The following is a 23,541-nucleotide window of genomic DNA, read 5'->3' as shown; positions in this document are numbered from 1 at the left end:
CAGGCCAACTGTCATGGTCCTACAAGCCCTTTCTTTTTAAGGCCAAACGTCCCCAAGTCTTTCAAGTGTTCTTGAAACGAAATGCCCCTTGGAGGATGGGACCATCATTGTCTGTGCCATGGCCAGAAGCTGAGCCTTTGGGAAAGACAGAGGGACCCAGTGGAAGGAGGTGCAGGGAAGTGGAGTGGGGACTGGGGTTTTTATTTAGAAGCACACTGAGCCACAAAGGGAGTAGAAGAGGGTGAGGGTGAAGGGAAGGAAGGCTCTTGCCATGACAATGCTGGCAAAGAGACCTTTCACTTCTGCTCATGGCAACCTTGAAGGAAAGACAGCACTGCTGAAATCCATATGGGAAGCTCTGTGGAGCAGTCCTGAGAACTGAGACTCAGAGCTTTTCTTGTCTCGGGAAAGAGGTTTGGGGATTTGAGTGCCTCCCTGAGTCTGAAGTCCAGGATAACTCAGTTCACCATGGAAAGTGGTTTTACAGAGTATATCTTCATGTAGTCGGGCAGCTCTTGGCTCCCTCTTCCACTGACAGGAATCAGGGCCTGGTCAGATCCACTGCCCTTGAGCAGAAGAGAAAACCCAGGGAACACCCTTGGTCACTGGAACCAGGGACAGAAATTGGGGGTCTGGACAGCTCAGCTTTTTGGGGATAAAGACACAAGAGAGGCACCCCAAACTGCTCCACTCAACTTCTATTAGAACTGTCACATACATTAAAGGGTTGGGACTTGACTTGGGAGTTGCATTAAGAAAGGAAGGGTCTATGGGCGCCTGGGTGGCTCAGTTGGTTAAGCGACTGCCTTCGGCTCAGGTCGTGATCCTGGAGTCCCAGGATCGAGTCCCGCATCGGGCTACCTGCTCAGCGGGGAGTCTGCTTCTCCCTCTCCCACTCCCCCATCTTGTGCTCTCTCTCTCTCACTCTCTCTCTCAAATAAATAAATAAAATCTTAAAAAAAAAAAAAAGAAAGGAAGGGTCTGTCTGCCGGCTGGCTGTGGTACATGGTCAAGCATGGACAGTGGCTTGCATCAGCCCCATGAAGGGGGAAAAGGGAGCCTGGACTCCTTGAAAGGAGTCCTAGGTGAGTCTCCCAGGAAGAAGACACCAAGCTGAGGCATATGCTTTAGAGCATATAGCCCTTCTGTTCAGGGTAATGGTAAAATCCATTCTGTTGTTCTGAGAAGAGAGCAAGTGCTGAAATGCACTTTTCCCGCATCTCAGAGATCACACCCTGAGTCTTAAGTGGAATGGCTTGGCGATGCATTGTTTTAGAGGCTGAGAACTATACTGGAAAAACATAGAAATCATAATAAAATAAATATGAACATTAATTATAAATTAGTATAAGTAATAAAACAAAACTTAGAAAACAATCTCTCTCATCCCAATGCTTTCAGAGGTGGGCTCCACTGATCGGGTAATTCTGTAGCAGTTCCTCCATCAGGGCCACCAGCATCTGGGGCCACCAGCCCCAGGTGGGGCCAGGCCTGTGTGCTCTCAGGACTGGGGTTTGGGACCTGAGTGCTCCAGCTTCTTTCAGTTCACTCCCCTGTACTTAGCTCTCCATTATGATTCTCCCTCCTCCACGCCTTAGGGCAAGGGGCATCATAACAAAGCTTTTCAGCAGGAAACCGAGGATTCAGAAGTAATCTACAGTCATCTGTTGAAAGCCCTCATTGGCAGGCTGGTCATTAGGCCCATGATTACTATCACGCAGGCCCAACTCCAGCCTAGCCCTGGTGCCTGCCCCTAGTACTGAGGAAAATGTTGTGGAAGGTGTTGACAACGGCTGTCCAAAGGAGGTCGACCAAGTGGCTTTCCATGCCCCATGAGTGTTTCCACTCTTGGAGTTTGCGTAGCATCTCTTCTGGGCAGGAGGAGGGAAGGGAGCTCTGAGCAGGGGTCAGTCATCAATTACCCAGAGATGGGGTATGTGGGTGTGTGTGTGGCGGGGGGGGGGGGGGGCACTGCGGACTGGCACAGTGCCAGAGCTGATAACAGGACAGCATCAGTGTTGACACTGTGAGCCACATGCCCCTTCCAGACTGAGAGGAAGCACAGCACAGCAGGCCGGGCAGGGGGGGAGGGGTGGTGGTGGTGGTTCTTCAGGCTTCTGAGCCGGAGCAAAGTGCATAGCATAAAGTGAGGGGCACTAATTCTTCCAATCTCAGGCTTGAGAGTACAAAAGAGTGAGTGAAGGAAACAAGAGAGAAAAGAGACAGGCAGACAGAGCAGAGATAGAGAAAGAGACAGAGAGTGCATTGCTCAGATTGTATTACCTTAAGGATAATTTCTAATGTAAAGATACTAGTGAAGACATAGTCTGCATTGCCTAGGATCTGAAAAATAAGCAAAATTGGATTAGTGGCTCTGAGAGTGAACTCGACACCAACAGAAGCATGTGTGTTAGCAACAGACAGCAGCAGAGAGCTAGTGCCGGCTCCTGGAGGAAGGGAAGAGGAGAGAGGGGTTGGGACTTTACCTTCAGAGCAATTTCAATGGTGAAAATGGTAGTGAAAACAATGTCAAAATAAAACAGAATCTGCAAAACAAAAAGAAACAGGGTGGGGATGGGTTGGGAAGGGAGAGAAGCAGGCTGGAAGGAGAAGTCAGCTCCAGAACCACACTACATGTCACCTGAGATTTTCCACATGGAGACAGATGGAAGCAAGTTAGGAGATGAGTAGCATATACACAGCATTGGATCCTGAAGCGGGGTTGGCCTGAGGCAGCTTAGTGGCTCCAGATGAAGTCCCCAGACATGTGAGGGGGGCTTCCAAGGCAGGACTCAGTGGGTCCTGGGTCTGGGCAGCATTTGGTTGGATGTTTTTCTCATTAATCCAATTTACTTACAAACCCCAACCAGACCATTGGGATACGTGTCAAAAGGACAGACTGGGGTTTGCTTTTTATTGCAGGAAAATGCAAAATGCTTAGCTCACATTGGTGTGACTCAGCTAGCTTCTCATGTTGGTGGAAATCCTGGTGTTGTGTTCTTTGGGGCATGGGAGGGAGTATCCTCCAGGTGAGGACTGCCCAGGCTTGGGACAGGCTGCATGGTTTCATCCTCTATTATATTTCAGGTGATGGATCAGAGCTAGGGCCAACACCTTTCTAAGAAAACTCTGGACCAAGCAGGCTGCAGGACCACCAAATCGTTTGGCATGGGTATGGCTTTAGGTTGGTGGACTCCTCTCTTCATGCCTACCTGGTTGGAATTTGACAAAGTTTTGAGGCTTTGAGATATAACAATTCTTACTCTAGCCTTTAATGTTGTTCACCAGAGCCTTGGCTGTGTCTCCAAATTTAGTTTTCTACTCTACACAAGGTCATTGAAGCTCTCCTTTATATAAGGTCAGCCTCACCATTGGCACCTGTTTGACAATGCTCCCCTCATCTCCCCAGTGATTGGGACTGGTCAGAGTTTATTAGGAGCAAGGCAGGAAGTCAGTGGCTACTTTTTCTTTCTTTCTTTCTTTCTTTTTTTTTTTTTTTTTACTAAGTATGCAAGGAACCAGAGCCTTCAGGGAAACATCCACAGGGCAATGAGAGTCCTGAACTTTGCCAATCAGGCCAGCCTGAAGCATTTGGGTACATGTTCTCTTATTTGTTTCGGATGGTTTCTACCAAAACCCTAATCTCTTAAAGAAAATTTATTGTGCATCTGATTACAATATTTGGAATTGGGCTCCTGATTGAGGGCCCAGTCCCATTCCTGGGAGGAAGGGGTGCAGGGGACAAAAGGGAATGCATACATGGTTCCTGAAGGAGGTGTGCTGGACGGGGTCCTCAGCTGCCAGGGAAATGCTGCTGAGCAGAATGAAGAAGAGGATCAGGTTGGTGAAGATTGTGTCATTGACGATGCGGTGACACTGGAGGCGAAATCTGTGTGGGGAGGAGAGAAGGACAGAAGCACGTCAGGTAGGCAAGGGAAGCAGCTCCCGGGTCCCTGGAGCTCAACACTCCTTCACTCAACTTGTGAAAGGTGCTTGTTCGTTTGGGGGTAGGCTCTTCAACTGAGGTCTTACGGCTGCTGGGTAATGACAACCACATCCCACCCCACCCCCCTCCGTGCCCCCACTGTGAGGCACATCTGCACAAAATTTTGCACTTTCACAGGCAGTTAGCTTTTGACATTTTGGAGGGTTACATCTGAGACCTTTGGGAATCCCCAAATTTTCATATACTTCTGTGACATTAACAGCTGGCTCTTTGGGAGGGACTTCTTTTTCCCATCATTAAAAAATCATTTCATAAGAGCTTCATATATTTATGTATAGGGAATGACAGAGCTACCCAGAGACGTGGATGGTGAGAGGCCAGCTCATCTTACACTCTGGCTAGGCAATTGGCTCCTGTGTAATAGCTTCAAGGCATGCAATTAAATTCCACACCTCAGCATAATTACAAGGAACTACACGCATGGACCTCTGGGCACTCATTGACGGTGTCACAAATGCTAGATCCTTGAATGCCAAGTGTGTCTTATATAGTATCTCATACTGGCAGCCTAGGAATGGGATATGGGTGTTAGTATCTTCATTTTATAGATAAAAACACTGAAACCCGAGAAGGAGAGCCGGCCCAGAAAGACAGCTTGTAAAGTGTTGTGTGTGCTTGGCTGGGGGGTGGGGGGGTTTGGGGGGGTGGTTAGGACTTGAATCCAGTTTCAGACTTCTGCTCGCAGCATTGTGATTGACTAAATGCTCTGAGAGACCCTAGTGCTGCAGAAGCAGCAAATCCTGGAAAGGACAAACCCTTTGAGACAATTCTGGCTTCATTAGAGTTAAGAGGTCTGCAATGATTATCCCTTTCAAACAAATAAACAAACCCATTGAGCCAGGGTCTGTGTGATAGGTAGCCAGGAAGGGCAGAGTTGCCTGAGGATAGATGCCAGTGGTAGCCCTGCTATCAGGAAACTGCATTTCAAGCCAGACTCGAGGTGGGGCACAGAAGCTTGGGACTCTCAGGCTGAGCCAACACGCTTAAGAAGCATCTGGAAGAAAGCTTCCCAATCTTAATTTAGGTCCACAGGGATCTCACCAACTAAGATAATGTATTGAGGTCATAATCAAAGATTAAGCACACAAGAGGATGAGCCGCTAAGATGGGAAATCAGAAGAAACTACAAACAAGTGATTTAGAACCCCCTCCCAAAGACTGTGTATACTGGACACATCAGATAGAGAATGTAGAACAACTATATTTCGAATATTTCACAGAATAAAGGACTTGAGCACAAAGATGATGAATCAACAAGGGAAGTATTAGATATAGACAGATGGATCTGGAAAAATCAATCAGCAAATGGAATTGTTTGAAATGAAAAAAGAATTAAGTTGATTTAAAAACTGGTTTAAATAGTAACATAGACAAAGTTGAAAAGAGAATGAAGAAATTGGAAGCTATATCTGAAGAAATTACCCTGAATACGAAAAGAGAGATAAAGAGGTAAAAGATTTGCAAGACACAGTAAGAGAGGACAGAATGAGAAGGTCTAACCTATGTCTAATTGGAGTGCCAGAAGAAAAGAATAGAGAAAAAGAGATTATGGCTGCAACTTTTCAAGACTTAGAAATTCTTATTCTAACTTTTAATGTTGTTCAAGAACTGGAGAAAAATACAAATCCACAACATCCCAGGCAGGATAAATGGAAAGAAATCCATATTTAGATACATGGTAGTAAATCTAAACAATATCAAGGCAACAGAAGATGTTCAGAGCAGCTAGAGATAAAAAGCAGATTACCTACAAAGGAATGAGAGTAGGAATGATACACTATAATAATATGTTTAACACACTGTGAGACAAATTCTATTGACCTAAAATTGTATACATAGCAAAACTATTTTCCAAGAACAAGAAATGAAAACAGAGATAAACAGAGGCCAAATAACTTTACTGTAAAGGAATACTAGGGGCTTCTAAAAAAATGTGCTTAGGAAGAAAGAAAATGATTGCAGAAGGAGGGACTGAGATGCATGAAAAAATGGTGAACAAGTAAAATGGCAAGTTGTATGTACATCCAAATCTACATTGTCTATAGAATGATAATGATAATGATGATAATGTCTAACTTGTTAAGTTAAAAATAGTTAGGACTAAAAATACTAAGCAACAACATATAAGTTAGGAGGGCTGAGAGGAGTTAAAGTAGTATAAGTTCCTTCTATTTTGCAGGAGGAGGTCTAGGATACTGCTTTATTTTAGACTTTGTTAAGTTAAATAGACTTAGTAAATTACCAAAGGTAATCACCAAAAGACTAGAAATAGAGTTTACATGTGTCAAAAAAATGGAGGGAAAAACAGACACAGGTCTCCTGATTTGGAATCCAGGGTACTGTTTACACAAGTTGTGGGGGGTTGGCAGAGTCCCAGGCTCCACTAGAGGTCGGAGGATGCTGGCATCTGCTGCGCATGTGGCTTGGAGAGAGCAGAGTCCCACCTTTCCCACCATTCTCGCACACCTGTTGTTGGGGCTGAAGATGAAAAACGCACTGGCTTCTGGCATGGGCACTGCCTTTTCCTTAAGGTGCAGCTCAGAGAGTGGTCGTGGGCGGGGGCCCACAGGCATCTCAGGCTCCTCCTCATCCTCTTCTCCTGTAGAAAAAAAAGCACCGTTCTAAATAACTCCACTACTCCCACGAGGTTTTACCGCTATGCTGCCTTCTTCCAGATACCTTCCTACCGCCCAAAATCAAGACATCATTTGCGTCTCTGAAAATGAGAAGTATCAACTGAGACACTCAGCTCTCTCCCTGTGAGTGCTGGAATCTTTGTTAGAGAGACTTTTCTGGCAGCACACAAGGGGGGTTGTAAGTAGGGTGACTAGTTCAATCCCAGTTTGCCAAGAACTGTCCTGGTTTCTAAACTGAGATTCCCACATCCCAGGAGGCTCCTCAGTCCCATGTGGATTCGGATGGTTGGTTATCCTAGTTGTAAGGCACTAGGAAAGGTGATCAGATAAGACTAGGGCATTGCCAGGTGTCTTTTCCATCTAGGCTGCAGGTAGGGGCATGGGTACAGCTCAGTTGATTTGCAAGCAACCCCATCCTTGAAGGTTCTAGGAGTTTAAAATTAACACTCCCATTCCTGAAAAATACCAAAAACTCATGTGCTGTAGGGATAAAAGGGCAACGATGCTGACCACAACAAGCACTTCATTCAAAAGTCTAGACATTAGCACCAGTTAAAGAAGCCCCTTTGTTCTCCAGGCTAGTGGCCACATTCACTGTGGACCAAAAGGAAATGGCTTACTTTGCTTGCGAGGTCATTACCCATGGTAGGAAATGACTACATATCCTGTTCTGATCAAATGTATTTAAAAATGTTTAGAAGGGGAATGGGAGTAAGAGCATGGGTTCTCCAGCCAATGCCTTGACCCAAATCTTGGCTCTGTTTCTTTTTGGCATTTAGTCTCTCTGTCTCTCAGTTTCCCCATTTGTAAATGGGATAATAGTACATACCTACGTCAGAGTGGCGCCTGGCACATGCAAGTGCCATATAAACGTTAGCTGTTGTTACGATTTCTACCCACAGGAAAGACTCATAGCCTATAGGTAGTGCTTAACATCTTTCTCAGTCTGACCTCTGCCTGCTCTTATTCCCTGACAGACTTTCCACTCACATCAGCCTGTTTTCTGAAGGCTCATGGTAGTGGGTTGAATCATGTCCCCCACAAACTCATGCCTAGCCAGAACCTCAGAATGTGACCTTACTCTGGAAACAGTGTCTTTGCAGATGTAGAGTCATGATGAAGTCATATTGGAGTAGGGTGGGCCCTAAATCCAAGGACTGCTGTCCTTATAAGGAGACACAGAGACACATATGTAAAGACAGAGGCAGACGGGAGTGATGAGGCTGACAGGCAAGGAGCGCCAAGGACAGCTGGCCATCAGCAGAGATGGGGAAGAGGCGAGAGAGGATCCTCCCTGGAACCTTGAGACGGGGGATGGTCCTGCCAACACCTGAGTTCAGACTTGTAGGCTCCAGAACCGTGAGAAAATAAATGTTTGCTGTTTAAAGCCACCAAGTTCATGGTTATTTGTTATGAGAGCCCCAGGAAATGAATACACTCGCCATGTGCTTTCTCCTTTCCTTTCCTCACTCCGTCTCCTTATTTGAACTGCTCTCATCTCCCTCTCTGCAGAGCTAGAAGGACTCCCATGTCAGACAGTATCATTCACATGGCTCTCATGAGTACCTGAGCTCTCCAGAATGACCTTCCTGTGATTCCAGAGCCCTGTCGGCCTCCTGCATTCACTTGGCACCTAGGACAAAATAGCTCGAATGCCTGATTTTACATGTATCTATCTGTTCCATCTCTGAGAGAGACACTATAGAGAGAGACACTATGCCCAGCACGTAGTTGCCCTTAGTTTTTGATGATGATTACACGTTCACACTAACATTTGCTTTATAAGGAAGAGGACTTTGTAAAAGAAGGTCAGGTGGAGACTCAGCTGTTGGAAAGATAGTTATGAGAAGTTTATCTTATGGACCAGCCATGTCTCTGCATGCTCTCTCTTCTTCTGGTTAAAATGAAGCCAGGTGGTGCAGAGAAAAAAAAAATGCTTGGCACAGAAGGTGGTTCTTTATCAAGCAAGAAGCATTTAGGGCCCCAACGTTTTTTTGGAGAACCAGCGGAATATAGGCATAAATCAGTTTTTTTTCCCCTGGAGTAATTAGAGCTGACCAACAAAGCAATTAATATTTTTAGCAGAAGAGAGCTGTGAGATGAAAAATTGTGTACAGGCCAAGGGTTGGAGCCTTCTAACCAAAACTTGGTAGGTAGAAGAAAGGCAGAGTCTCCTAGTAAAACAAAATAAATAAAACTGGAGTTGGCCTAAATCGAAATCTTTACAAATGAAATTTCACTGAGAAGGCTCTTGAATTCCTGCCCAACTTGTTTGTATTCTTTTCAGTTTTGCTCTAAATGACCCAACAATTTCTTATTCATGATAATTTGGTAATAGGTAATTTAATGCTTACTTTAATCATTCGTGTTTATAGAAAAACATATTTCCTAGCTTTGTGGTTTTCCGAGTTCCTAGCGAAGAGTTTTTTCATGCTCTTTCATCTGCAATAGCCTGCCTCGCTGTTCTGAAGCTCTACCCTGATTTCCATTGCTAGGGAGAAGCAAGTCAGTCGGTTCAGACACAGAGCAGCTGAATTCCAGGCATAATGTTTAAGAGGAAACCACTTCTAAAGGACAAACCCAAATTTGTGAAAGGCCAGAAATCTGACAGCTGTGATGCTTTGCATGTATTATGGATAAGGAGCGAGGTTGGCAGAGTAGGAAAAGTCAGGTAAAGTTCTGTTTATAGGGTTGGCAGCAGAACTACCTATACTCCCGCTCCCAGATGCCAGTGGACTCCCTTGGGGATCTTTATTTTCTCATCTCCGTTCTCGGAGGTGTGGAGAAGCACACTGTGGACTTGCTTTCCAGATGGCAGGTGCCAGTGCTCAAAGGTAAAACTCCGGGGTAGCTGAATGCCCGACACTTGATCCTTGGTGATCCTTGCCCCCACCCCATTTGATACTCATTTTCACCTCTGTGATTTTGCTCATGGCCAATTCAGATAAAAATATTATTTCTAACATCTAGTGCCTACAGCGTACTGAACACAAAGCTGTGGTTCTTGCCCTCAAGGGACTTACAGTTTTTAGTGTGACCCCAGAGTTCACTGGCATGATTGGCAAGGCCACGCCCCCCGGAAGCGAGCTGTGTGGGTGGCGTCCAGAGACAGAAGGCTGAGGATGCACCTGCTTCTGCATCGGGCATGTTCTCTGCTGGCTCAGCTCCAAAACCTCATCTCCTCCCATTGCTCATTTTCTCTCTCTGACTTCTAGGCCACTAGCAAGTCCTGCAAAATGCACCCCAAGTTCCACCACTTCTCCGTATCTCCAGCATCATTGTTCTGGCCCAAGCGGCCACCGCCTCTCACGGGACCACTACTTAACGTCCTCACTGCCTCCAGTTTTACTCTTGACCATCTACTGCCCTGTTTCCATGCAGCACAGTTTGCTAAAGGTAATTCAGACACCAGATCTTATCTTCCTCTGCCTGAGAACCTCCGGTGAGTCTTCAACTAGCCGAACCTTTCAGGTGGCCTCGGAGGCCCTGCCCCACCGGTTCCTGCCTAGTCCCTGTCTCACCCACTACCTTTCCCCTTTGTTCTCTTTGCTCCATGCACATTGGCCTCTTCGGATTCCTCCACAGACCAGTCTGCCCAAGAGATTCTGCATTTGCTAGCCCTCCATCTAGAAAGAGTTTTCCTCTGATTTCCATATGTCTAGTTCCTCTGCCTCATTCAGGTTTCAGCCTGAATGCCACCTCCTTCAAGAGGCCTTCACCGACCACACAGCCAAAGCAGCCCCATGCCACTCAGGAACTTGCTCACATAGTCCTTGGCTTCATTATATCCTTGCTGCTCACTGCTACCTGACGTTACCTTTTCAGTTGGCCTCTTTTCTTGCTCACTGTCTGTCTCCCACTGAAATGTAAGCTCCAGGAGAGCAGTGACCTTGCCTGTCTTGCCTACAGGTGTATCCCTGGGGCCTGCCACAGTGCCTGGCACACAATAGGTGTTTCACTAGTAGTTATTTTTTTTTTTAATTAACATACAATGCATTATTTGTTTCAGGGGTACAGGTCTGTGATTCATCAGTCTTACACAATTCACAGCGCTCACCATAGCACATACCCTTCCCAATGCCCATCACCCAGCCACCCCATTCTCCCACCCTCATAGTAGTTATTAAGTGAATGAATACCTCCACAGTTTCTTCTAGCTCCCTGTCTACGACAATAGTATGGTCCTGAAATAACTTCTGTTCTCTCCCACTCCCCAGATGCCAAGCCCAGCCCAGCCTACTCTTCTCCGCAAAGGCTGGCTGTCTCTCCCCCTACTCCCCACCCCATGGCTCTGCTCCTGCTCAAACCCCTTACAGCAGTTGGAACCTCCCCACAGCACTTAGTGCTGTCCTATGCATTCTCTGGTGTCATTCACTTTCTTTTTCAAGTGTCCTTGTTAATTTTAAGTCCTCAGTGACTCTTATCATCTGTATGTTCCCTCTAATAAATGAATCCATTAAATAAAAGCACAATCTTGGCACCCTTCCTAGGTGAGTAGATATTTCTAAAATTTAGTGTATACTAAGCTGGGAGGCTCCAACCAACTGTTGAGCTTTGGGGATTCAACGGGGAGGGAAGGATTGATACGCCACGGCTGGCTGGTTGGCACTTTGTGCCAATCAGAAAACTGCCCCTCCACTGGGGGTTCCTGTGAGGGCAGAGGCCCTGGCTAGGGGGGCTCAGGCTGGAGCTCTGCCCTACTCAGCCGCTTCGGCACACACCTTTGGGTGGAGGGTCACGGGCATAGGAGAGAGGAGGAAGCCTGAGTGAGAAGTGGGGGCAGGAGGAGGTGTGAGAGTATTCTCTGGCCCTACCCCTTCTCTCTCTGGCTGTAAGTGGGGCAGGTGCGATGCTCATCAGCGCTGCCTCCCAACAGGCATCTGTGTGAAGTGGGCAGAGCAGAGGCGGGATGCCCAGAGGCTGTAAAGCAGAAGGGGCAGGGTTGGGAGGACAATAGCAGATCAGGTTCCCTGCCTTTTCTGGTTCAGAAGAGAGAGGAGCAGGTGGGAATGAGAGATTGACAAGAACAGAGACAGCAGGCCAAGTGATTCTGGGAGGAATCTTTGGGGACTTCTGCTGCACCTGATATTAGAGTCCAGGAGGTGACCTGCAGAGGCAGGGGGAGGAGAAGCCAGGAAGCAGAGGCTGGTCCCTTGGAGGAAGGTGGAACATGAGGAACCACCAGCTTTAAGAGCATACCACCCTTGGGTGAGAAAATGGAAAGCAGGGACGGTGAACAAATGGGGGGCTGTGGGGGTTGGCCTTGAAGGCCTGAGTGTGGTGGTGGGCTGAGGCAGGGCAGCCTCAACTATCTATGGACCGGAGTTCTCAACACAGATGTGCGAGATGCATGGGACCAAGAAAAACCCGGGAAGGGCTGGGTCTGCAGGAAGCTAGAGAAGGGTGACCACATGACGGGGGAAGGGACACTCTAAAAAATCTAAAGAATCCTGACAAATCAGCAGAATGTGGAAAGAGCTTTTCAGTCAAAAAGCAAAACCATTCCAAGAATCCTCAAAGCTGGGTCAACAGAGGGACTTTTCTATAGTGGCCAATATGGTGACAATGTCCTCATTATTTTTTTTCCCCTGACCTGCTTCTCTTTGATTTCAAAGGACAACGAAGAAGAGAAAAGGCACTAGTATATTTAGAATGATGAAACTAGAGACTATGGTCGTAGGTGTGGCTGCCCCACCACCAGGTAGAAGGAGCAGGCCTGGGCTATCCGTGCTCTCCCCCTGTGCTGTATGCAGCTGGGGTTGGCTCTGCTTGGGGCCCAGGGGGATTCCTTTGATTACTGTCTTTCCTTTTAAACTTTGAAAATATACACACAAGTCAAGAGACTTGTGTGGTGACCCTCCATATCCAGCTTCAACAGGAGCTGCTGGAGTATATTTTAAAGCACCTTCTAAATATTTTAGATTCCAGCCATACACACATCTACATTTATAAGCTAGAACTATAATAACACCACTGCAGTAACAAAATAAATGGAAACTAATGATTTTAAGTAGTTTTTGTTTAAAATCATTAGTTTCCAGTCTATATGCAATTTCCCCCTGCATATTATCTCCAAAATGTCATGTTAGAGTTAATTTGGTGATTAGGACCAAGACAGGATTCCCCATTGACTTTGGTCAACATGTCTAGTCTTTGAAATCCTGTAAGAATTTCCACCCAGAAGAGACTGCAGGCTTCAGACACCCTTTCTGCTCTTCCCTTGGTCCAATCCCCAGCAAACCAAATCCTCCTTCCCTGGAGGTGGGAGGTGAGTGAGGACGGAATGATGGCCGAGAGCCTGCTTCCCAAGGTAAATGGAAGATGGCTCCACTGCAGACAAGCCTGCAGAGGACCGGTGGAGGGGAGACCAAAAGGAAAACCTAGCTTTGCTCATACATGTAGAAGGTTTTTAGCCACTTAATGTGGTTACCAACCCAAATATAGCTCAACCTCCACAGAGAAGGAAATGCCAGTAAAACAACGGTCCCTTGCTGTGTGCAACTGATGGCAGGCTTGAAGCTGAGAGTGACGGCAGCAGTTGTAGGGACAGGGAGGCAAGCCCGGGGCTTGTATGGGATGTGGAGCTTCATGAGGCAGAGAAACGAATTCTGGAGGGAGGCCTGAGGACCTCTGACAGTAAGCCTTCTCAAAGGACACTGCCTGCCAACTTAGGTATTGGAAGATAAGAAGGCTGAGTTGTGAAGAGTTCTTTTTATAATAAATGAAAGTATTTTACAAAGCAACAGGTGGGGCATCTGTGGTGGCAGCAGTCCTTGTACTCAGCACTGCCACCCGAGTAAGGGCAGGACAGAGTCAGGATTTATGATTATCATTAAGCAAGAGTAATGCTGCAACATGCAAATTATATAAGTTAATGATTTTATGGCATAAATATAATAAAACCTTAGATGTCTATAGAATCCACCTTCCAAAGGGCATAAAAGACTGCTCAAACACAATTTATTTAATGTTATGTTGTTATTATGAGGAAGCCAGGAGCAAAGTTCTCCGGTTGATAACTGGTAATGCCTAACTACGGAGAGAGAAGACATTTAGCAGTGCAAGGTACTTGTAAAGGGAACCTGGAAACACCAGTCCCTAATACATAGCTACTTCCATATGGCTTTAGAATCTGGATCTCTACTCCCAACCTCCCAATCTCAGGGTTAGGCAGTGGGATTGGTACCTGTATTTTCTGGGTTTGCGTAGGAACTCTTATCCTCATTTTCATTGGGCTGGAGGTCATCCATGTTGATCTAGGCAGCCAAACGAGAGAAGGAGGAAGAATCCAGTTAGAAACATTCACTAGTTAGAGAGGCTTAGAGTAGCCTTGAAATTGCATCATAGTCAATGGCTGAGCTGTTGACTCAAAAATATACCCTTGCTATCTTGCATATATCCTTTAAGTCATCAACAGAAGGCTGGGACTCACCCAGCTAGCCTTCTCTTCACATTGCTAGCCCTCCTGCTCCACCCTCCTGGGCTTTCTTCCACTGAGTCTCTTTCTTTCCTTCCTCCCTCCTTTCCGTGGCCTGGGAAGACTGTGCCCGTCTTCTCCCAGCAATGGGCCTCCCAGCTCCTGGAAGGGGATGGCTTCTTACCTTGGTGGTGGGTGGGGACTCTCCATCAGCTGTAATGGATTTCAGTTCAATTTTCTCCTCCTTGGTCTCCTCCACTGCTGGCTTCTCTACCACCTCTTGTTTCTTCTCTGGGCTGGCAGTCCTGGCCGGTCAGCAGGAGGAAAAATTAAAGGAATGTTTACTGAATGATAGGAAACATGAAGACACAGACTACCCTGTGGTCTGCTGGGGACCGTGGGAGAAGACTCCCTGTGCCTACGTCCATCTTTCTTCACCCAGGGCACATGGCATGTGTCACTCAATCCCAGATGCCACTGGGTTGGGCCCACAATGCCTGGCCTGGCCACACCTTGCTTTGTCTGGTACTCAGTTGGCCTCTTTCAGGTTCTTAGCTGCTCCAGTCCTTGTCTGAATCAGAGTAAGTTTCTGGATCTGATTCAGGATTGGTTCCTGGAAAACTCTGCTCAGTATCCAGCAGGTGTGTGGCCTATGACAGTCCCATTTAGACAATGACAAGACAATGCAGGGCCTTATCTTGCTTTCTGAACACTGGAGATGAGTTATCAAACAGTGAAAAGGAGTCACTCAGCTGGAACTGAATTTCCTCTCTGAATGGCTGCTTTCCTCCTCTCTGCATCCGTCACTCCCACCACCTATCATGACCTCCCTTCTCAAGAGCATCCTCCAACTTCTTAGACAGGTGGGCGAAATCCAGCACCTTCACAGAGACTGTAATTCATGACGGTCCCTACTTTAGAGCAATGCCTAGGTATTAGCAGAGAGGCCCAGCTTTCTGTAGGAAGCCCCAAACCCAGTGCCCTCGAGGAATGGCTGACAGGGGTCAGCGCCCAAGCCTCTCTTTACCACTAATGGGAATGGCATTCCAGAACTGGGACCCTGGGGCCCTAGGTCTGGGTAAGCTTAGGGGGTTACCTGGCCAGCTTCTTTCTCTCCTTCTCTTCTTCCTCCTCCTTTTGGGCAGATGTGAGGCTCTCAGCATCAGCCAGGTTGTCCACAGCAATGGCCAAGAACACATTCAGTAGGATATCTGTTTGTGTCCATTCTTAAAGAAAATGACTCTTGGCCTTGGGGTTTTTGATGGGCACAGGGGCCAGGGAGGAATAGGACAAGCAGTGATAGAGTTCCCCACAGAGTGAGCTCAATGGTGACTCACCCCGAGGGTTCCCAGCCTAGTAGTGTCCCTCCTCCACCCCTCTCCCTCCCCATCACCCTCCTAGCTACCGGGAGTTTTCTGAGGGGTTGAGAACAGGCTAGCTTGCAGGCTGGAGTGGGCAGCAAGTGAGGCAGTGAGCCTGCCTTGCTCCTTAATTGCTGGGTTTCGTTATTGGTTTCCCCACTGAGATGACTGGCTGTAATTGACATTATAAACAGTATTATCTCTAGCAGAATGCAGAATGTTCTTAAGAGCAGTTCACTAAAACCGGGTACTGAGGAGGCAGCCTGATGTCTGTGCCAACTCTTAATGTGAGCCTGCACATACAAAGACCCTAAGAGTGTCCAGCTGAAGCTGACCGAATCTTGGGAACTCCGAATCGAAGTGGTCATTTGTCCTTTTCTTCTCGCCGCCCCACCCCCACCCCCACCTTGAACAGAAACACTGTGGGTCAGAGACCTGCAGAATCAAAGAAAGTATAGCTGCACGGGCCTTAACGTTTGTTAAGTCTAACCTCCACCTCCCAGGCCCCCGGACAGTCACACCATTTCACATACCAGGAAGCCACAACCCACAGGGTTGAAGGGTTTGCCCAAGGGTTCTAGTGTACACTTGCCCCTGGCCCCCGGCACCGCGGGCAGGGGCTTCACATACAGCACCCGTTAAACCTCACCAGGACCTGTTAAGTAGTAGGCACTGATATTTTGTCACCCCGTTTTACAGACACTGAGGTAGAGAGCCTTTAGTTGTCGAGGTTACCCAGCTGGTAAAAAGTGAAGCCGGTCTGCAGGCACCAATGCCTAAGCTTTCAACACTACGTTAAGCCCTGACTTAAACCCGAGTCTTAAAAAAATAAAAAATAAAAAAAAATAAATAAACCCGAGTCTTAGGCCAGAGCTGCTTCTACTTTACCATCTCCTCTGCACACAACCCTCACAGGGTTAGACTGCCTGTGGCTTGAGATCCCAGAAACCCGCCCATGGCCTGGATCAGCAAGGACCTGTCAGGTCTGCTTGGTGAAGCCTGTCCGGCTCTGCCTGGGACGAAAGTCCTGGAGAGCGGCTTCAGAGGGAGGGGCACTGAGCAGAAACAGGGAGGAGAGATGAAGGTCATTTCAAGGATGACGGCTCAGTTCCTCTGGACGGCACTTCTTACCTCCAGCAGCCAGAGGCCAGGGCAGTCAGGGTGCCCAGATCTAAGTGTGTTCACATTGGAATCTATCTGAGTGTCTGTCCATGCACAACACCAGGGGGCGTTGTTCGCCTAGACTATAATGAGAACATGCCTCCTGGAGTCGGGCAACACTACAGCCCAAACTGGTTCAGGAAGATAAACTTACATCCCCACCTATGCCAAAGCTCCAGGCTTTCACCAAGACCCGCCTCCACGGCTAAGGTGGTTCTGGGACAGGACACATTTTCTCCCCAGAGCACATCTTTCCCCTGCTTGCCTGGGGGCCCTGTGGGCGGGCAGCCACACTTTTCAGCCCCGAGTCAGGACCTGCTGGGCACACGTATTTGGCATCGTGCTGCAGGCTGAGGGAGGGTGGGGCAGCAGGGGCGGGGAGGCAGGAGCAAAGGATACAGTTTCCACAGATGAAGAGGATGATGAAGTAAATACAGACTAACATCCCTGGAAAAGAGGGGCCGCCATAAGCCATGATCCCATCATACATCACCGAATTCCAGTCCTCCCCGGTCAGGATCTGAATGACACATTCCCACCAATAAGGGACACAGCGTTAGACCAACAGCAAACCCCAAAACTCCCCTGCCCTGCCCCACTATGTTAACAGAATTGTCTAAAATCTCTTTTCCACCTCTTTCCCTCCTCTTGGGCCCCAGTTCTCCTCCCAGGGGCTCTGAGCTAATCACCTGGTCAAGTTTGACCCTATCCTTAGACAAAGTGCATGGGCCCTCGCATGATACTATTTGAGAAGTGACTGGAAAGACTTCCTGGTCAAAGTATTTTCTTCTACTCGACTGCACAAGATGGCTGCCGTTAGCCATTCCTTGGGGCCTTTTTATAAATGTGAACGTGTTTGTTGAGAGAATACTATGCTGTTCCAGCTTTCCCCAACATTAGTCATTTGGGTGCCATCTTTAAGATTTGGGCCACATCCACATACTATTTTTCTTGTAAATCAATCTACTTTGAAACTTCAACAAGTGCTACTTTAGCTTTACACCAAAATATCTATGAAATGACAAATTTGATGGGCTAGTTATATTTCTTCTGGGGACAAGCGTGGTAGGTAAGAAAGACAGAGCTTCACCACTCTTCCCTCCCCCAACAAGGGCAGTCTCCTTTCCTCTGTTTGTACTTCGGGTGTTCATGTAGAATTTATTTGAATAAAGGGTTCCATGGTTAAGCAAGAGTTTTTAAACTACTCAATTATATTTTTTCCCCCAGTAGTCCATCCAACAGTGGAATTCCATGGGGGACCAAGGGTAGGGGGAACTACAGAAAGAACTCAAGACTCTCCTGGGCATGGACCCTCCATGGCTGATCTAAGCTGGCTTTGGTTGCCTAGTGCAAGGGTGAAGCTTCCCACCACCTTTTCTCCCCCACAACCCAACCCCGCCACTCAACACCCTCCCACTCATCATCCCAGCAGAGAAGAGTCCATACCTGAAACACAGTGAGGAGGGACTGGGGAAAGTTATCAAATGTGCTCCTCCGGGTCTGCATTTCATCAAAGTTGAACTTTCCCCCAAAGAGCTGCATCCCCAGGAGAGAGAAGATGATGATGAAGAGGAAGAGGAGCAGCAGCAGGGAGGCAATGGAGCGCACAGAATTCAGCAAGGATGCCACCAGGTTGCTTAAGGAGTTCCAGTACCTGAGGACCAGCATGAGGGAGATTAGTGTCCTTTTTCTATGCTTTCCTTAACATCACTCTTCATTCATATACCCACTAGAGATTTTAAGATAAATTACAACTCCTTCTTTTTCCCTTTCATTGGGGTAGTGGTGGTGGTGTGGATTGGGCTGGTAAGCTCACAATTAGAGTGTGGAGCTAGTTAATTCAAGGTCCCAGGATCAGTAATGTGTAATGGCAAATAGATGGAGCTCAGAAGTCAGAAGCCTGAGTTTCAACCTAGCTCTGCCAGTTGCAGCTGCTAGCTGCAGTTGGGCAAGTCACTTAACTTCCCTTCTCTTTGCCTCTGAGAAAACAGAGATAACAGTAGCACTTACTTCACTAGGTTATTGGGAAGATTACATGAGACAAAAAAAAGCAGCCCACCCAGCAACAAAATAAAGAATAAACAAGTGGGATTACATCAAACTAAAAATCTTCTGGTCAGCAAAAGAAATCATCAAAGTGAAAAGACAACCTATGAAACAGGAAAAAATATTTGCAAACCATATATCCTGATAAGGGGTTGATATCCAAATGTAGAAAGAACTCAGACAACTCAACAGCAAAAACAAAACAAAACAACAACCAAAAACCAAAATCCCCAATAATCCAATTAAAAAATTTGGCACAGGGGCGCCTTGTTGGCTCAGTCGTTTGGGTGTCTAACTCTTGACTTCAGCTCAGGTCATGATCTCGGGGTCATGAGATTGAGCCCTGTGTTGGGCTCCATGCTCAGTGTGGAGTCTGCTTGTCCCTCTCCCTCACCCCCCTACTTGGGTGCATATGTTCTCTCTCAAATCAATTAATAAATTAATCAATCTTAAAAAAAAGTATAGTGTTTAAAAAAAATTTGGCACAGGACCTGAATAGACATTTTTCTAAAGAAGATATATGGATAGCTATCAAGTACCTGAAAAGGTGCTCAACATCACTAGTCATTAGGGAAATGCAAATTAAAACCACAGTAAGGTATCACCTTACCCCTGTCAGAATGGCCATCATCAAAAGACAAGAGATAACAAGTGTTGGCAAGGATATGGAGAAAGGGGAACCCTGGTGTGCTGTTGGTGGGATTGTAAACTGGTGCAGCCACTATGGAAAACAGCATAGAGGTTCCTCAAAAAGTTAAAAATCAACTACCATATGATCCAGTGATTCCAATTCTGGGAATACATCCAAAGGAAATGAAAACACTAACTCAAAAAGATATCTGCACTCCCCATGTTCTTTGCAACATTATTTACAATAGCCAACCCAAGTGTCTATCAAGGGATGAATGGACAAAGATCTTGTGGTATATATAATACACACACACACACTGGAATGTTATTCATCCATAAAAAATGAGGAAATCCTACCATTTATGACAACATGGATGGACCTTGAGGACATTATGCTAAGAGAAATAAGTCAGACAGAGAAAGACAAATACTGTATGATTTCACTTATATGTGGAACCTAAAAACAAAAACAAAAAAGCAAAAAAAACCACCTAACTCATGAAGAAAGAGATCAGATTTGTGGTTACCAGAGGTAGGGGGTGGGAGGAGGGAGAATTGGATGAGAGCGTCAAAAGGTATAAACTTCCAGTTATGAGATAAATAGGTCATGATGATGTAATGTACAGAATGATGACTATAGTTAACACTGCTCTATGATATTAACAGATTAGATCCTAAGAGTTCTCATCAAAAGGAAGGATTTTTCCCCTTTCTTTTTATTGTATTTATATAAGACAATGGATGTTAACTAAACCTATTGTGGCGATCATTTCATAATAAATGTAAAGCAAACCATCATGTTGCATGCCTTAAGTTTATACAGTGATGTGTGGCCAATTATTTCTCAATAAAACTGGAAAAAATATAATTCCTACTCTTAAAAAAATACCCTAGTACAGAGCCTGGCACACAGTTGATAAAGGTTAGTATTTACTGTTATCACTATTGGTCTTTAGACAGAAAAACACATTATAATTTTTTTTTCTTCAAGAATGATGTCCTCAGCCCAGGCAGCAGCTGGTCACCCATGGGTAAGAGAGGGTACAAGGCTTAGTGAGGTTTCCCGGATTTACCCTGCTGCCTAAAGAATTGGTTTTCTATAAAGCCTCTCTTCTGGAGATTCTGATTCAATTGTTGCAGTTTGGGGCCCAGAAATCCATATTTTTAGCAAGCATCCCAGATGATTCTGACAAGCAGGCATGTCTGGGAAATCCTGGGTTACAGGAAACCCATCCCACCCACAGGATGGGAGTCTGTGAAGGCGGTAGAGAGGTCTTCCCGGGTGGAGATGGGCCCTTGGTGCGGTGCATTGGAGAGGAGGCCCCAAGTCCTGCTAGTCACAGACCTCTCTCCACTGTAGACACAGACGTTCTCCATGGTAGCCTGGGGAAAATGCCTTCCTCTTGGAAGAGGAGGGAGGTGTGGGCTGCTCATGGCCGCAGGATGTGGCTTGGGTCAGTCAGGGTAAGGAAATGCACCGTAGTAGCAAAAGGAACACAGCCTCCAGCTGGAGCAGGTGCAACAACAGAGAAATCTCACTTCCTTAGCTCCATCTGTGGCCTGTCTGCCTTCCAGGTCACCATCTTGATTTCCTTCACTTAAGGCATTCCCAGCTTATTACCAATATACACAGTGAATTGTTTTTGCTGCTTAAAAGGGTGACGTGCAAACCACTCCCATTATAGCCTCACAGCTGCACCCCCAGCCTCTGTACTTCTCTCCAAAGAATGGTTCCATATTAGTTGAAAGAAGCAGATGGGCCAACAGTTTGGAGGTAAACGTGAACTTCTTGCCAGCTTGGAGTCTTTAATGTTCCTTTCTCCTTCACAAATTCAGCCTTTCTCTACCTCTATTTTGCCTGCCAGCCACACTTTCTCTGTTTGCAGAATATTAATATACATTTATTTGTATCCGTTCTATAAATGCTCTTCAGTGTTTTTCATTTGTGACAGTCTCGTCTCACCCAAATAGGCTCTGAGTTCTTGAGGACAGAGACCAGAAGTTTTTTTCTTCCATTCTCTCCATCTTTGTCCTCACCCAGTACATGTGACGGACTGCCTAGCACCCCGTAGGCTAGAGTTGTCATATTTGTTTTGCTTAAAGCAAGAAGTAAGAGAACCTCTCTGGGGCTAAAATACCTGCCCCTCTTACATTCAAAGCAGTGTTCCCACACCTGGCTGGAGAGGAAACAGCTGAGGAGTTGGGTCATTTTCTAAATACCGATTCCCAGGCCTCACTCTGGAACCATGAAATCATAAACTCTGGAGATGGGGTTTGACTGATTTTCATGCAACCATTCCAACACTTGTCAGTAGACTAGTATTTAGGAACCAGTAACTTTAGAGCACATTTATAACAAGAATTTTCAGCTGTATCAGAGGGGAGAGTGTCTGCATACAGATTAAGGTCACAGAGCCACCTAGAAATCTTCTGTGTGTTCAACTGTCAGGGAATATTCTGGAAAAGTCTTTATGGCCATAGAAGGTAGAAGTCTTAATTTTCATGAAGTGCATGGACCGAGGGAAATAACTCAAACCAGGCTCATGACTGAGGTGTCTGTTCAGAGGTCCCTATGGGGACCCGGACAGGGAGCCTATGGGGAGCCACACAGGGAGGCCCCAGACTGGACAGAGGTTTGGTGGAGTGGAGCAGCCAGCAGGCAGAGAAGGAAGGGGATGTGGGAAGAGCCCCTCAGAGTGTCTGGGGTTCTGGAACGTGGAGGCCATGGTAGAGAAACAAAATGAGTCATCCAGTGGAGGAGAATGTTGGGCACGAAAGATGGCAGATAGTGAGTGACCTAGAGGGGCTGGCCCGTGGAGCAGGGCTGAGGGCTGCAATGGTCAGAGGGGCCAGCTGTGGGGCAGAGCGTTTGACTAAAAGTGAGGACTCTTCTCATGCTTCCCTATGTCCCTCAAGTTATCCAGGGAAAGTCTGCATTTCTCTTGGTCAACTAGCAGTGGGCTCACAACATGAGATTTGTGGAATGACAGAACTCCCACCCCCATCGTCTCCCTTATTAAGTGACAACTGCAGTTTCTGGCTCAAGACACAACCCTTGCAGTTACACTTCACGTCTCTCTCACCCCCCATGTCTCTCTTGCCCACCGGCAAGCTCTGTGACCCCATCTTCTAAGCGGAGCCTGAGTCTGGCCACTTCCCATGACTCTGTCACCAGCCGAGCCAGCAACCTCCCAACGGGATTTCTGCCCCCTGACGGGTTGCCCTGTTTTGACACTTGCTCCCTGCAACCCTTCTCCATGTCACATACATCTCAGGTGAAAAGCCCTCAAATGCACCATACCTTTTTTTAAAATTGATAGTAATGGATGATAACACATTGAAAAAACAATCTAAATCCACTGATATTTAAGTAAGGAGGGAGAGGTTTATGTCAAATGGATAATATGAATGAATGAATGAATGAATGAATGAATGAATGAATGATAGAATTAGAAGATCACCCTTTTGCAGCAGCAACTAATTCAGGTAAAGATCATCATGGACTCTAAAACCATTAGGTGAAAGATTGTTGACCAGTAGGGCATTCATATACTCTCAAAGTATCACTCCATAGATTACTTATTAATCACAAAGAGAAAGGGTACCTTGACAGAAATCTGGCAGACATCCCCTTAACAAAGTTTCTACACTTGGAATCACCAATATCGAGACAAACTTATATTACATACCTCCCAATGCCATGTGTTGGGAGGTACACAATCATCTACGTACTCCACACCCTTGCAGCAGGAGGCCCTTTTAAATCGCAAGTCATACCAAGTCTTAACGCTGCTTCAAGCGCTCGAGCAGCTTCCCATTGGAAGGCCTAGCAGATCACGTGGGATCAGCTCCTCCCGCCTCCATGACCTCTTCTCCTCCCACTCTCCCTCCCACTTTTGCTCCAGCCCCCCGGTCCCCAACTGTCCCCTCAGCCTCCATGCATACTCCTGCTCTGGTCCCTCCTTTTCTGCTGTCTGCAGAGGTCTTCCCCAGAACTCTGCATGGCTTGCTTCTTCAGGCCCTGCAGGGCTCTGCTCAAATGTCCCCTCACCACAGCGGTCCTCCCTGACCACATTCTATTTCCTATTCCTGCTTTTTAATATACTCACCACCACTTGCCACCAGAAGTTTGTCTGTTTTGTTCATATCCTTAGTGCTTAGAGCAGTGCCTCGTCAAAGGAGGTGATCAATGACTATTTTGTTGAATGAATGAATCTTACTATGATTGTGACATATTTATACTTACTGGAGGGAAAAGCAAGGGGACATGGGTTACCCAGACAC

At 46.6% G+C, this 23,541-nt stretch overlaps 1 protein-coding gene across 12 annotated transcripts in view; it reads right to left on the bottom strand.

The window, feature by feature from the left end:
• CACNA1C (calcium voltage-gated channel subunit alpha1 C) overlaps positions 1-23,541 on the bottom strand; it is a 653,963-nt gene that overhangs the window by 111,848 nt on the left and 518,574 nt on the right. For 11 of the 12 annotated variants that reach the window (XR_010411642.1, XM_064591748.1, XM_064591749.1 and 8 more), the window contains 8 exons: positions 18,028-18,235; positions 16,981-17,101; positions 15,156-15,270; positions 14,244-14,364; positions 13,829-13,898; positions 6,473-6,605; positions 3,760-3,889; positions 2,487-2,546 (listed from right to left, as the gene is read on the bottom strand). Coding sequence is in view for 11 of the 12 variants with exons in the window: in XM_064591748.1 (XP_064447818.1) it covers positions 2,487-2,546; positions 3,760-3,889; positions 6,473-6,605; positions 13,829-13,898; positions 14,244-14,364; positions 15,156-15,270; positions 16,981-17,101; positions 18,028-18,235 (958 nt within the window). In the remaining variant the exon portion in view is untranslated. Of the gene's footprint in view, positions 1-2,283; positions 2,344-2,486; positions 2,547-3,759; positions 3,890-6,472; positions 6,606-13,828; positions 13,899-14,243; positions 14,365-15,155; positions 15,271-16,980; positions 17,102-18,027; positions 18,236-23,541 lie in introns of all 12 variants that reach the window. The other variant, XM_064591757.1, reaches the window with a different exon arrangement.

The sequence above is a fragment of the Mirounga angustirostris genome, unplaced genomic scaffold, assembly GCF_029215605.1.
Source record: "Mirounga angustirostris isolate CCGP_5_RB_7025 unplaced genomic scaffold, mMirAng1.0.hap1 SCAF_5, whole genome shotgun sequence".
Taxonomy (NCBI): Eukaryota; Metazoa; Chordata; class Mammalia; order Carnivora; family Phocidae; genus Mirounga; species Mirounga angustirostris.
Note: the sequence above shows the minus strand (reverse complement) of the source record. Positions and strands in the feature narration are given on the sequence as shown.